This window comes from Protopterus annectens, chromosome 8.part0 (assembly GCF_019279795.1).
Source record: "Protopterus annectens isolate FY-2018-M chromosome 8.part0, PAN1.0, whole genome shotgun sequence".
NCBI lineage: Eukaryota > Metazoa > Chordata > Ceratodontiformes > Protopteridae > Protopterus > Protopterus annectens.
The window spans coordinates 527,975,324-527,990,991 of NC_056741.1; the positions used below are offsets into that span (position 1 = coordinate 527,975,324).

General features: G+C 39.7%; 1 protein-coding gene across 5 annotated transcripts in view; it reads left to right on the forward strand.

Annotated features, from left to right (window-relative positions):
* MINDY1 (MINDY lysine 48 deubiquitinase 1) overlaps window positions 1–15,668 on the forward strand; it is a 578,575-nt gene that overhangs the window by 274,831 nt on the left and 288,076 nt on the right. For all 5 annotated transcript variants that reach the window (XM_044080036.1, XM_044080037.1, XM_044080035.1 and 2 more), the window contains 2 exons: window positions 796–898; window positions 5,730–5,872. In XM_044080036.1, coding sequence (XP_043935971.1) covers window positions 796–898; window positions 5,730–5,872 — 246 coding nt within the window. The remainder of the gene's footprint in view (window positions 1–795; window positions 899–5,729; window positions 5,873–15,668) is intronic.

The following is a 15,668-nucleotide window of genomic DNA, read 5'->3' on the forward strand; positions in this document are numbered from 1 at the left end:
CTGTGTGCCACTTATGAACACTTGCCTGACAACTATAACTCTATACCGGAGAGCAGAAGTTCATACCAGAAGACCTACTAAGTGAATCTATTTCTGAGAAAGCTATATTAAGGGATTCTGACATACAGCCATGGCTTGGTTTCTGTCCGATTCTCAAGTCCGAGATTCTAATTCAGAAGAAACTTTGTCTTTTCCAACCTCTTTTTGAGGATTGTTCCTTTTCTAAGACTGAATCCAGAATGATTGAGATTTTTATGGGAACACGTGTGCTTACCTGTTCCTCCTATTATGGCCATCCTTGGAGGATGTCTTGAATGCTGCCTATAATAACCTTTACCCTTAACCTCAGTCCCCACAAAATGGTGAACACGTATTAATACCAAACACTTGGAAGATTTGTGAAGCTTGTAGTGTATGTGACACTGCATTATTGCCTTGTTTATTTATTCAGTGTACTATAGACAGGAGTATTACAAATAGTGCAAAAAGAAAAGTCTGCACCAGTATATTCACCTACATTACATTTCTGCTGCTGTTCACTGAATTCTTTGCTACTACAAGCCAACATATTCTTCATAAGCTTCTTAAGACCTTCATTAGTAGTATTGATAGTGGGAAAAGAGGCATGCAGATCATGTTTTATGTGGCTCTGTAACTATACAAAGCCAAACTAATATGCTGCTCTTCCAGAATAACGCCAAAATATGCATAATATAACAAAATGCACTGTGTTAGCTACTTATTGTTTTATTTGTTAATTAATATTAATTTTATTTATTGTACTGTGTCTTGTAGAGCCCTGAAGTAGTGCAAGCAGTTGGAAAATTGAGTTATAACCAGTTGGTGGAGAAAGTGATCACATGCAAGCACTCCAGTGACAATAGCATTGTCACAGAAGGTAAGACCAAGAGTTATGTTGTTTCCGTAACAACAGCACATTGCCACTAGAAGGATACTAGGAGAGGCTTAAAGCATGGGCAGAGGGTTGTATGGAACTATAGGGATTCTGGCCCCAATACTACTGGTTAAACTGGGTCAGAAACAGTGAACCTAAGCAGTGAGAATAAATGTGCATTTAATGACCACCATACAGCCCGACCCCATGTGCAAAAGTGGGAAAAAGGGGTTGAAGATAGATGGATGGAGAGATATCCCAGATAAAAAAAAAACAAACTTTCTAAGTAATTTTTATTTTTTTTTTGGAATTAAATGAATTTTTGGAGATTCATACATTGTTTGCCAGCACCTGAAGAACACATGACTGCTCAAAACATGACCTCTTTTTTTCATTTCATGTTCATTGTATATGATACAGTGGCATTATTGCTGAAATCTTGTGCAGTATACATTTTTCTTTACTTCTAATGGCACTTTTGCATTCATTTCTTTGAAGTGCCACCCTACTGGGATACTGCACATATTTCAAAACAAACCAATAGGAACTTCCATAAACAAACGTGGCACCGTAGTTGAAAGCTAAAAATCCTTTATTGCACGAAGCGCTTTTCATTTAAAGCTAGTACTCAAACTTCATCAGATGTTATAAAAGCCAAACTGATACCATTTAAATAATATTACAACTGGATCAGCTGACAGTCATATTTAAAGTAACATAGATCTTTTTCCTTTTAAAATCTTACACTTTAAAATAGAATGCTTTCATTATTAAATACTCTTGTATAATACCCTATAGGTTGAAAACAATCCTAAATAACAACATTAAATGTATTTAAATTGTATTAAAACAATCAAAAAGCAGCGATTAAAACAATGGACTGTAGCAGAAGACCGATTATATTCTCCCAACAGCTAGCATATGTATATTAACTTTGAATATTTATATATGTACATATATGCTTATTTAGATGGACAATTAGATATGCAATTATGAAAGTAATACTTATTTTATATGTACAAAGTACTTATTGTGTATCATAATAACCACTTACATTATTATCTACGTAAGCTTCTGATTTTTAATATGGGCATTATTGAACACACATCGTTCAATCCTGGTATATTATATGCATTTAACCAAATTTGCCATATTAATTCTACTCTTTCGAGTTCTAATTCTTATGGTCCCCCTCTCATATTTGTTGCCACCTGATCCAAGATCAAAAATTTGAATTCAGGACCAGGGTAATCCAAAATGTGCTTAGCTAATGCATTGTCTTGTTTAAGTTTACCTATACTATATATATGTTCGTAGATTCTATCTCTTAATCTACGTATTGTTTTGCCTACATAGAAGCATGGACAATATTGGCACTTAGCTAGGTAAACGACCATTCTGGAATTAAAATTATGTTTCTCTTTACTTATCAAATCCATATTATTAATGGATACAGAACTACCAACCTGAATTTACTTGCAAAATGGACAAGAGCCACATTGCTGCATTCCCTTCCGGTTGATGTCCCTGTTACGGTTGAAAATAACAATGAAGTAGTAGTGAATGCTCATGTGGCATCAGACCCAGCGGTGTCTTTTACAAATACCACAATTATCAATGACACTTCAGGATTTGGGTCTAGTTTCGTTCTTACATTTAATATGGACTACTATTTTATAAGAAATGTATGTAAGAACTGGAATATGCTTACAGAAAACAAGGAGCTATTGGAAAAATTAGGGAACACACCGAAATTTATCACAAGAAGGGATAAAAATTTTAAAAATGTATTCAAAAGCATACAAAATAGGGACATCAACCGGAGGGAAATGCAGCAATGTGGCTCTTGTCCATATTGCAAGTATATTCAGGTTGGTAGTTCTCTATCCATTAATAATATGGATTTGATAAGTAAAGGGAAACATAATTGTAATTCCAGAATGGTGGTTTACCTAGCTAAGTGCCAATATTGTCCATGCTTCCATGTAGGCAAAACAATACGTAGATTGAGAGAGAATCTACGAACATATGTATATAGGTAAACTTAAACAAGACAATGCATTAGCTAAGCACATTTTGGATTACCCTAGTCATGAATTCAAATTTTGGATCTTGGATCAGGTGGTAACAAATATGAGAGGGGGTCCATCAGAATTAAAACTCGAAAGAGTAGAATTAATATGGCAAATTCGGTTATATGCATATAATATACCAGGATTGAACAATGTGTTCAATAATGCCCATATTAAAAATCAGAAGCTTACGTAGATAATAATGTAAGTGGTTATTATGATACACAATAAGTACTTTGTACATATAAAATAAGTATTACTTTCATAATTGCTTATCTAATTGTCCATCTAAATAAGCATATATGTACATATATAAATATTCATTCAAAGTTAGTATACATATGCTAGCTGTTGGGAGAATACAATCGGTCTTCTGCTACATTCCGTTGTTTTTATCGCTGCTTTTTGATTGTTTTAATACAATTTAAATATGTTTAATGTTGTCATTTAGGATTGTTTTCAACCTATAGGGTATTATACAAGAGTATTTAATAATGAAAGCATTCTATTTTTAAAGTGTAAGATTTTAAAAGGAAAAAGATGTATGTTACTTTAAACATGACTGTCAGCTGATTCAGTTGTAATATTATTTAAATGGTATCAGTTTGGCTTTTATAACATCTGATGAAGTTCGAGTACTAGCTTTGAACGAAAAGCGCTTCATGCAATAAAGGATTTTTAGCTTTCATCTACGGCTGCCACGTTTGTTTTTGGTACTACATATATTTGGACCATAGTGCATCACACTCTGGATTTAAAATGGATCGGGCTTATGCACTATGTTTGTTACATACAATAGTCAACTTAAATACGTTATCAGACACCTGCAGGTTGGGTAATCATATGAAGTAAGAAACTACCATACATCTTAGATGGTATCCCATGCCAGTTTAGCAGTATGTGTAACAGAGTAGTTTGCTAGTGAGCCATATAATTTTTGTAGTTGTATAGTTTATAGCGAGAGGAGGTGGAGGTTCTTTTCTGAATGCTAGACCTCACTAAAATTCTGAAAATATGTACATAATATATATTAGACTCAACATTGTAAGTAGGGATTGGCGTAACCCACGCAGTTATGCACATCTTGTATTTCTGCATTAATAGCCTTAAGTGATAGGGGTGAATCTAAATACATTTAATGTTTCTCTTCATTATATCTAAAACACCTACTCCCAAACCCAACATTTTTTTTGTTTTTTTGGTCTGCACAGTAAGTTATATGTATTCTGATTATCAGTTGTTTTTTTTAATTTGCTATAGGGGTGAATATAAATACATTTAATGTTTCACTGCATTGTGTCTAAAAACCTACTCCAAAACCCAACATTTTTTTTTTGTTTTTTTTTTTTTTTTGGTCTGCATAGCAAGTTATATGTATTCTGATTATCAGCTGTTTTTTTTTTTTTTAATTTGCTACATTTAGCATTTACATGTAGCTAATTTAGGCTGCAGGGCATTTCAAACTCTTTGCTTACACAGGAGAAAGGACTGCTGTAGAAATCTGGCTTCATGCACCATGAGTTTCAGATAAGCTTGCCATCTGAATGGCATTCCCAGTGGTGTGCTGTTTTAGATATTTATTGCCATTCTTAAATCTGAAAGCCACGGTGGTGCAGCGGTAGCATTGTCGCCTCACAGCAAGAGGTTCTCCCGTTCGATTCTCTCGATTCTCTGCTGGAGCGCCTTCTGTGTGGAGTCTGCATGTCCTCCCCGTGGTAGAGTAGTATTCAAAAGACGTGCGTGAATGGGCATGCCTTCGTTGAAGGTTGGGCATCGAGATGGCACCTCGGCACCATAAAAATCCACTGCCAATCATTAGCGGACCGGAGTTCCGCTGTGCTGACCCCTAACTGGGAAAAGCCGAAAGAAGAACAACATTGCCATTCTTAAATCTGCTGTCTTTGTAAAGTAGTTTACCAAACTGATTTTTCCTTTTATCTTTACAAAATAACTTCAGAGTTTTGCAGTTGGCTCTATACTTCCCAGTTGAACTTGTTTTGCACAGTGGTATCATTCACTGTTTAGTAATCGTACTTAGTTGTTAGGTCAATAGCTGTGACAGTTTTGTGCTGACTGCATGTACTAGTGGTTGTAGTGTCAGAGTCTTTGAATAGGTCACTTTGGGATCTCTACACTTTGCAGTATTATGCTTGTTTCTCTTTAATTTGGTGTGGCACTGTATTATCCGAAACACACTCCCTTTTTTATGTCTGTATAACATACCGTTGGTATTTCTTGCCTGAATGGTTTTCTTCTTAACTTGGCGAACCCCTTTTATTATTGCCTTCAGTTAGTGTTATGTAGCATTAAAAAAAAAAAAACAATTTTAGTGCCCAAGTACTGCTGGAGATTTACTGCTATCTATAGCAGTCATTTGCAGTATTCAGTTTCCTTTTACTGTGTTTTTTTCCTTATCCTAATATTCTACTGAAGTCTTTTCTGAAGAATTTTTCAGAAAACCTCATCCTGCTTTCATCTGAATGTCTTCCAAGTTGTAGGTTGAATAAGTAAAATTCTTGTCATTCCAAGATAACAGCTTCTTGGCTAAGTACGAGATTTCCATGCGTCTCAGGTAGGTTATTAACTTATTTACCATCCACTGTAGTAAAAAAAAAAAAAAAAATTACATCTTATGTAGAATAATTGTAGAGTAATTTTTCTGTTTTGTAGTTAATGTTCATTGTTAAATGAGGCCTGATGTACTGCAGTTGACTTGCTCCAATGTACATGGCATCAGTTAATTTTTAATATGTTTTTTCCAGGTCTAATTGCAGAACAGTTCTTGGAGTCTACAGCTTCACAGTTGACATACCATGGACTTTGTGAGCTGACATCAACAGCCAAGGAAGGAGAGCTGTCTGCCTTTTTCAGAAACAATCATTTTAGCACTATGGTAAAAAACAAGGTAGTGATACCTTTTCAGAAACAAGGATTAACTTGATGCTGCTGCAGTTTTATTTCTGGTTGGATTTGATTTTAGTTATCAAGACCGCTGTCAGAGCAGAGAAGGAAGTATGTCTGATTACTGAATACAGTCCTAACTCTTCTGTATAATGGAACACCTTGTAGAAAATAGAGAAATACTGAGTAGTGTTATGTAACACAATACTAATATTTTATCAAAGCAGGTTATTTTGTATGACGCCAATTTCCTCAGAAAGAGCTGTGTTCTACAAAGCCAGCAACCTGCTGTAACATTTAGTGCTTTGATAGCTGGTGTAGCAGTTATGGTGATGTAGTCTGGAAACATCAGTGACATAATGACTGGCCTCCAACTTTGACTGAATGGAGCTGAGGAAGATGCAGCTAAGTCTGTTTTTAAACTTTTAAGTAACTGCTCAATTATGCTGGAATACACAGACATGTTAATGTTATAACTTTCTCTGCAGGCTTTGTATATGGGTACAAGATCCAGCTAAGTACTCGTAAGCTAGCTAAAGACTTTCCAACCACAGCATACCATTCTCTACTTGCCTGTCTTTTGTATGCCACACTGAATGTCAGATGTTCTTCGTGTTTCACTGTTGCAGTTATCACATTTGGGTTATCTGCCTGCAGGTAGCCCTCAGCCGGCATGAATACCAGAGTCTTGGGATTTCTGCATAGGATGCTGTCGCTTCTTCCATGACGTCAGGTCATCAGAGGTATAAAACATGCAGTCGACACCATTACATCAGTCTTTCTTGCTGTTCAGTGCCGGAAGCAGAAGCAGTTCGTGAGTGCCGGTCGGCCGACTCCTGAAATTTTCATTTTCGAGTTTCAGACCTGAAATCTTCAAAAAGACACGTACCCTGTTGGGGATCCTTTTTTCTTGCTCTTACCGATGTCAGAAAAAATTAATGATGGTCTTGCCTGTGGAAATCAAATACCTCATAGAGACTTTCATTCTTACTGCGTCACCTGTATAGGTCCAGACCATGAAGTCCCTCGCTGTTGGTTTTGTGCTTTGTTCAACGGCCGAACTATTCATCGTCAGGCTATTTTTGTAGCTAAATCCTTCTGTTCTCAATCTCCGTACTCTGAAATGGCTTCGTTAAGCCATCCGACTAACAGTCTTCGAACAAACGTAAGGATAAAGACAGAGACAGACTGCATAGGTCCAAAACTGCCAACGACACTTCCGTTAAGCTAGTCGCCAGTCCACTGGTACTCAGTGAGGTGCTTTCGCAGCCCCTGATACCCGCTTCTACAGATTTGCAGGCCTCTGCTGAGACCCATTCTGAGTCCAGTATGCCTCGAGATGCTTCTTCGACTATGGAACATGCTGATGTCTCTACCTTGGATGGGTCCGGAGCCGCTGTGCAAGCACCGGCTTCTGAGGGTGTATTCAGGTCTACGGATTTTCATATCAAACAGACGACTTCATTTCAAGCTAAAAATACCGAATTCCTCAGGCCTAAAGCTCGCACTATGCATGGAAAACAGACAACCAAAGTGCATTCTCAGGCTCACATTCCTCAAAAACAAATGATTAGAATTGCTGAAGACCTTATTACCTTAATTAGGGGAAGCCAGCCTTCCCCAAGAGACCTAGAACTGATTTTCCTTCTGATTCTTCTGATCAGGAATCTGATATCTCTATTCCTTCTGACTACCAGGATTTACCCTTATCTACTTATGAGGATTCTGATGCAGAGGATTCCATTCCCTCTGCTTCCCCTCCAGAAGATTTTTCTTTTGGTGATACCTTGCATACCCTTAGGGAACATTTCCGCTGGGAAAGCCAGGACTATTCTCAGTCCAAAAAGAGACTTGGGGAATTCTTAAACCTGCCTTAGCACAGGCCTCTAGCTATCCCTCCTGTTCTGGATATTGTAGATGATGTTTTCTTGGAATCCAGCCTTACCCCAGACACTTTGCCTCCAGCTCCCAAGAAACCTGACAGATACTACAAGACTACCTGACTCTCTCAAATTCCTCTTCAAGAATTCTACTGCAGATCCAGAGACCATTTCCCAAGGACCTAAAAGCATTAAGGCTACTACTGCCAAAAATCCTACCCCTTCTAACATGGATTCTAGGACTTTAAACAGATGGGGTAAGAAGGTATACACCTCTCCTACTCTGGCCATTAGGACTTTAAATTGCCAGTTCCATATGATAAAGTATCAGCAACATATTATGGGACTAATTAAACAGAAAATGATGTTGATTCTTGACTGTGTTGAGCACAAAGATTTACAAGAGTTAATGCATTCTGCTGACCAAGTTGGTAAACATACTTTGCAATGTGGTTTTGATGCGTTAGAAGCATCTTGCAGGGCTGCTGTCAAATGGTCTGTACTTAGACGGCATGCTTGGCTTAAGGAACAAAACTTGCCAGATCACGTTAAAGCCAAATTACTAGATGCACCCTTAAACCAAGAGCGCCTTTTTGGCAACAAAGCAGAAGAAGTCCTTAAAAGAATGGAGGAAAAAGCTAAATCTGTGCAAACTGTTAAAGATTTCTTACAAGTACAGCCACCTAGATTCAATAGGCATTGGCCTTCAAAGAACTGGTCCTTTCCAGTCCCACTCAATCCAAACCCAGGAGCAGCAGACCACCAAGACTTCAGTCTCCGACTATGCACAGATCTAAGCAGTGGGGGGCTCCCACTCCCAAAGCAGGGAGTAGTAAGCCACCCCCTATGGAAAAATTGCACAATGACTTATCCTTAACTCTTCCAAGCCTTTCCTCAACTACTTGCACCTTTAGAAGGAAAGCTCGCCCTGCATTCAAGAAACTGGGAATTCATTACCCAAGACAAATTGGTTTTAAACATAGTTTCCCTAGGATAAAGATTCCACTTCCACTCTCTCCCACCCCCAAGTGGATGGCCAGACGTCTCCCCAAACCAGTGGGCGGAGGCCCAAGTGCTCTCTCTCTCCTCAGCATCAAAGCTATTCAGCCTGTCCCAGCAGAACAAAGGGGACAAGGTTTCTATTCAAGACTGTTCCTGTTTCCCAGAAAAGAAAACTCCGGGTGTCCTATCCTGGACCTGTCTGTCTTCAACATCTTCCTGGTGGTTCCAAAATTCAAAATGCTAATTCATCAACAGCTTCTTCCTATAATAGCCAAGGATGTCTGGCTGGCAACCCTAGATTTAAAAGAAGCTTATCTGCACACTTAATCAGGGAATCTTGCAGGAAATACCTACACTTCAGGGCAGGCTCCATGCACTATTAGTTATCTGCACTTTCCTCTGACTTATCTACTGCGCCTAGGGTATTCACAAAGTGCCTAGCTCCAGCCATTGCATTTTGCAGGCAGAGAAATATTCAGATTTACCCATATTTGGACAATTGCCTGATTCAGGCAGAAAGTCAGGACTTTCTATTATACCACCATTTATTTATTTATCATTTGTTGACCGGGAAAGTCCGACTAGGTTCCACAGAGCCTGTTTTCAGTGGAGGCCCGGGGAGAAATGCTCCAGATGCATGTCTTTGGAATGTGGGAGGAAACCCACGCGAACACAGGGAAAACATGCAAACTCCACACAGAAGGCACCCCAGCCGAGAATCGAACCGGAGAACCGCTTGCTGTGAGATGACTACGTTAACCACTGTACCACTGCGCCGCATGCATTTGTAGAGAGATTTCTAACTTCACTGGGATACACCATCAATGAGAAGAAATCACACCTATTACCCTGCCAACAGATTGTATTCCTGGGAGCAAGCTTGAACACAACTTCCCAGATGGCATTCCTCACTACAGAGAAACAAGTTTATTTGACAACCTACTGGCCACAAAAACCCAGCTATCTGCAAGGAAAATTCTGCAAGCCCTGGGTTCATGGCCTCTTGCATTCTGCTAATTCCATATGCACGACTGCATATGAGGAAACTTCAATGGTATCTAAAAAGTCTATGGTGTCAACATTTTCAGGACCTGGAAACAATGATTCCTGTCATTCCTTGCCCAAGGACAGAGTTCCTTTGGTGGGCAGAGGCCTGCTACCACAACAAGGGACTCTTTCACTCTACCCCCTGCCACCCAAACCCTATCAGCAGATGCATCAGACTACGCATGGGGGCTCACATGGCAGGGCAGTGCATTCAGGGCAAATGGAACCCAGTACAGATGCACCTGCATATCAATCAAAAAGAAATGTTAGCTGTACAGAATGCTCTGACAGCCTTCAAAGACCTCATTCTTCCAGGACAACTATTTGTAAAGACGGACAACACCACAGTTATGTGGTACATAAACAAGCAGGGGGGGAACCTATTCCTACTCACTCTGCAGACTAGCCACGGCTCTGTGGAACACAGCCTTGAGCAACCAAGTTGAACCTACAAGCTCAATTCCTGCTGGACGAACTAAATTCACTGGCAGACGACTTGAGCAGAAATCTTGGATCCACACAAATGGAAACTGGAACCCAAAATAGTCAAGCTCTTGAGGAACAAATGGAGGACACAAGAGGTAGACCTGTTTGCCTCTCCTCATAACTACCAATTGAACAAATACTGCAGCAGGACTCCCCACAGTGAAGCTTGGAAAGTGGATGCCTTGTCCTTTACTTGGGAAGGCCTCTCAGTTTATGCCTTCCCCCCTCTGCCTCTCCTCTCTAAGGTCCTTCTAAAGATCAAACAGGACAAGCCAAAGACAGTACTGATTGCACCAGACTGGCCACGCCAGCACTGGTGTACCCCCTTTTGCGCAGTCTGACAGTGCTACAACCATGGCACCTGCCGCAGACCCCTTCCCTGCTGTCCCAGCAGGCAGACCAGATTCTGCACCCTCCGCTTCAAACCCTGAACCTTGCAACCTGGCTAATTCCCTGAGCTCACCTCTAGCAGCGCTCAGTAATCAGGTGCTGGATGTCATTCTTGAGGCAAGGAGGCCTAGTACTAGAAAATCCTATTCAGAAAAGTGGAAAGGATACTGTTCCTGGAGCCAGTCTCAGGGGATGGGCACACGAGTGCCCAGCTTACCTCATATTCTACATTATTTAACAAAAATGCTCCACAAGGGCCTGTCTTTCTCTAAAATTAAGATTCGTGCCTCAGCCATATCAGCTCATAATACTGAACCACCCCTCTTCTCTCATCCACTGCTAAAACAGTTCCTTAGAGGGGCCAAAAATTTAAGACCCCCTAGGAGAACCCCCACTCCAGCCTGGGACCTTAACTTTGTGTTGGAACCCCCCCCCCCCTTTGAACCAGCTGCTACAGCAGAGTTGATATTCCTTTCTTGGAAAACAGCTTTACTTCTAGCCATCACTTCTGCAAGAAGAGTTCTGAACTGCAGGCCCTTATGGCAGTGGAACCCTTCATTATCTTCCATGCGGACAGGGTTTCCCTCAGGACTAATCCATTATTTATGCCCAAGGTGGTGTCTGGTTTGACTCTGAACCAGTCCATTCATTTGCATACTTTTTTCCCTAATCCCCAGAATAAAGGGGAAATGGTACTACATTCCCTGGACATGCACAGACAGCTTAGATTCTATTTGGAAAGGACTAAGCCTCTCAGAAAATCTGACCAGCTTCTAGTCAGCTTTGCTGCAGGGGCAGAGGGGAGGCCATTTCAAAGCAAACCATTTCCAAATGGATAGCACATTGCATCCATTTCTGCTACAAGCACCATGGAAAACCTACCCCACAGGGGGATAAGAACACATTCCACCAGGGCTGCATCTACCCCTACAGCATTTCTCAGAGTAGTCCCTACCAGGGACATCCTGGAAGGTGCTACCTTGAGCTCTGTACTACTTTCTCCAAGCATTACCACTTGCCTATTTTTTTATAAATCCAGAGCTGGGTTTGCCTCAGCAGTCTTACAGGGCCTGATTGCTAGCCCTAATGCTCTTTAACTACCTCCACCCTTCCCTGGGAATCAACCCAAATGTGATGACTGCAACAGTAAAACTAGAAGAACATGTTGCCGTTGTGTACACTTACCATAAATGTAGATGTTCAAGTGTATTCACTGTTGCAGTCCTAGTTACTCTCCCTCCAGCTCCCTGACTTCTCTTGTCTTTTACCTATCCTATTTGTTTGGTATATGTTATTTCATATGTATTTGCTTTTTGCTGGGGAGTGTTCCATACCATATAATTGCTTCCTATTGTGAGGGCACCTGATATCTGGAGCAAGAAAAACTGATGTAATGGCATTGGCTGCATGTTTTATACCCCTGACGACCTGACGTCATGGAAGAAGCGACAGCATCTGATGCAGAAATCCCAAGACTCTGGTATTCAGGCCGGCTGAGGGCTACCTACAGGCAGATAACCCAAATGTAATGACTGCAACAGTGAATACACTTGAACATCTACATTTATGGCAAGTGTACACAGCTGTACTTCCCTGTTCCTGCAGAAGAAAAAAAAAACTAAAGGAAATCCATGAATGTTTAATGCAAACGTTGAGTGACAAGTGCCTTTCTTACTCAACTGGGAAGAAGTAGTGTGCAAACTTTCAGCATGGAGATTTCGAGACCGAAGATGCAGCAAGGTCTGGGAGGCCTCAAACAGTGTCAGCGCCTGAAATTGATGACCATGTCCATGACCTGATTTTGGAAGATCAGCGAATATTGGCTAAATCAATTGCCGAGACACTACAGATATCCATGGAACATTTTTGGTTTGTTATCCATGAGCAGCTGGGTATGGGTGCCAGTATGCCTCCATAGTAATCCATGTGAGCGTAAATAACCTAAGACATATTTCCCTGGACTATATGAAGATACACATGATAGAGCTCTTGGACCATGCATTCCAGGCCAGTATGAGCCTAGTATTGAGTAACATTCTACCTTTCCCAAGGATGATGCCACAGTTCCAACACAAAATATTTGACTTTAGTAATTGGCTTAGTTTCTGGTATTACTCCAAGAGGTTGCAATATTTGTTTGCTTGGAAGGGTATAGTAAACAGACCACACTGGGATGGTCTGTACTTATCCCCCAAGTTTCTGAATATTGGCTAAAACATTGTCCATCCCCACTGTGTCAGCCAGCCTAATAATCCTAAAGAGACAGCTAAATTGACTCTTAATAATCTAAAGGAATTACTGCTCAGTGTCAGGAGTGTAATTGGCAGACTCCATTCACTGCAAGCTCTCCTAATCCTGGAGAATATAGACATCTGTGCAGTTACTGAGACTTGGTTTAAAGCTGCAGAGAGCATACTGGCAGTGATTGTTCTTGAGGCATCAAATATGGGGTCCAGTTAGCTATATTTGCAAATAAAATAGTTATAAACAGCTTATAGCATGAATAAATTGCTTCAGATTTACTTCTGCAAACAGATGCTTGCATTCTCTTAGTTGTGTATTCTGCAGTGGCTTCTTCATACCTTTCAATTGTCCAGATTGTCATAGAATGTCTAGAATTTTCCTTTAGATTTTTGGTTTGTTCCTCATTAAATTTGTGATTTTCTGGTAAATCTCTGAGAAATGAAGTCACTACATAATGACATACATTTTGAGTTTCAAGTTTCATATCTTTCAGAAAAATGTATACTAAGAAGAATCCTATTATTCTAGTAACTGTTTAAGTTTATGAGAGCAATATTTGAAAATGTATTTATTTTTGGGCCTTTGTCCACCCAATATGTTTGGCTTTGTCTGGATTTGCACAAAGAGGTTGGGAGCTATGCTCCTCTTAATAGAGTTCCTTTTTATAATTTCTATAACCATTGGATGCCTGTATGTGTCCTTTGTGATATGTTGGACCTATGGTTCCTTGCCTTCACAACCAGACTTGCTTCTGTATATAACCTGAGCTTAGCTGCAAGAGCTTTACATGCCCTTGGAGGCTAAGTAAAATACGTAAGTTTCATAGCTTATACAATATTGCCTGCACTTTGTTCCAAGAGATTATTCAGCCTGGTAGATGGTTATAGGAACTCTGTTCCCCAACTGTCATCCCCATTCCTTGGGTTGTTCCATTGTCTTCCCCTCTAAATAGTTAATTTCTCTGTACCCTTCCACACTTTTTTGTTTACAATATGTACATGTCCTATCTTCTAGTTCCTCCTTGAAATTATCCTATTTCCTCTACCTACTGCCCAATCCCCCCCACCTTTTTCATCTGCATATACTGTTGAGTCATTGTACAAATTTCCCATCACTTTTCAGTAAGGAGGGCAATTTATGGACCCTTTCTAAAAGGGGTTAGGAAATTTCAGACACAGTAATTGGTGATGCATGATCTGATAATGCTGTTACCCTCATGTAAATACATTTTACCTATTAGTCATGCTTCCGAAAAATCCACACCCCATGTGATCATGACAGGGACAAATATTTGCACATGAAGCAGGTATATTCTGATTTAAGGTGTCTCCTGGCCAAGTCCTCACACCTCATCAGTGTAAAATATTTAGCAAAGAATTTCCCTAATGCTGGTATACTCAAGGCTGTGAGTCCAGAGCACACCTTGTCTCCTTGCATTAAACAGTTCCGGTCCCCTGCATTAATGTACATGTTTCCCAGTCCTTGCATAACAAGGCAGCTTTTCTTATTTTTAATTTTACGAGTTTGTATACACGTATTAAAGTGATTTTACTTCCAGAACAACCTTTACAAGTAACCTGTATGGACTCCTTATCTCCCATGGGATGTGTGGCTTCAAAGAGGGGGATCCCCCCTGTGTAACAAGATGTAGACCACCCTTCATTCTCCTGCCAGTATAAGAGACAGAATAATGGTCTTTGAACCAAAACTTAAAAAAATTGTTTTTTACTGTGATTCAACAAGATTAGTTTCTTGGATCATAATAAATGATGGATTATTTTTTAGCATAGTCAGTTTCTTACTGTGTTTGATAAGTGAACTTAAACCTTTAACACTCTATGATAACACAGTTTACTTTCCATTCATAGGGTCTTCCATGACTTACAAAGGTTCTGAAAAACCTGTTGTGAATATTTTGAGCCTTACTTTGCACCCACTAACACTTTCACTGTCAAGCCTTAATTCCCTGCCCTACTCACTTATACTTAACGTTAATCAGCAAACACTGTACTATTCTTCCTTAACCAGGAGTTAAAAATTCAACTATTAACATTCTTGGCTTCCAAGGAGGGGACAAGTTGTCTCTACTTGAATGGAAGTTATCCTGTTTTCACAGTTACCCATATTTGGTGCTGCATAGAAGATGCACCCAGTTCTTTAGATGTCTAGTCAGTAGACCCATGTCCTTCATCTTCACATTGATCCTTTATCGCATTAAAATTTGAAATCAAATCCTCATTATTCTCCACATTCTTCACTATACAAACATTCAGTCTGTTTATCCTTCAGTCAATAACAAAACAGACAAAAGCAAAATGAAATAAGGGTAGAATAAGCAAAATAGAATGAGAGAAGGAACATAACTTATTTCAAGTACTTCAACAATAATTTAACTTCTAGCAGGTATGAGAGAGAGAGAGAGATTATTTAATGCAATACAGTAACTTTAATTAGCCATGTGGGAAGAGTGCCCAAATAGCCTGTGTAATGTTATGATAACTGTAGGAAATTATTTATCCAAGTACTTCCCCCTTTCTTATTCATTAATTACTTCCTCTTTACCCTGTCTTGTACTCCATCAAGAGAAGAATGAGAAACAAACAGGGGGGAAAAAAAGCGAAAATGGCAATAGGAAAGATCAACCAATAGGAGAGAAAAGGAATGAGAGAATCTCTAAATACCAATAGTAGTTACCTAGAAATCAAGTCCTTATAAAACTTGGAAAGTTTATCAGCTTCCAGTATTTCTCAG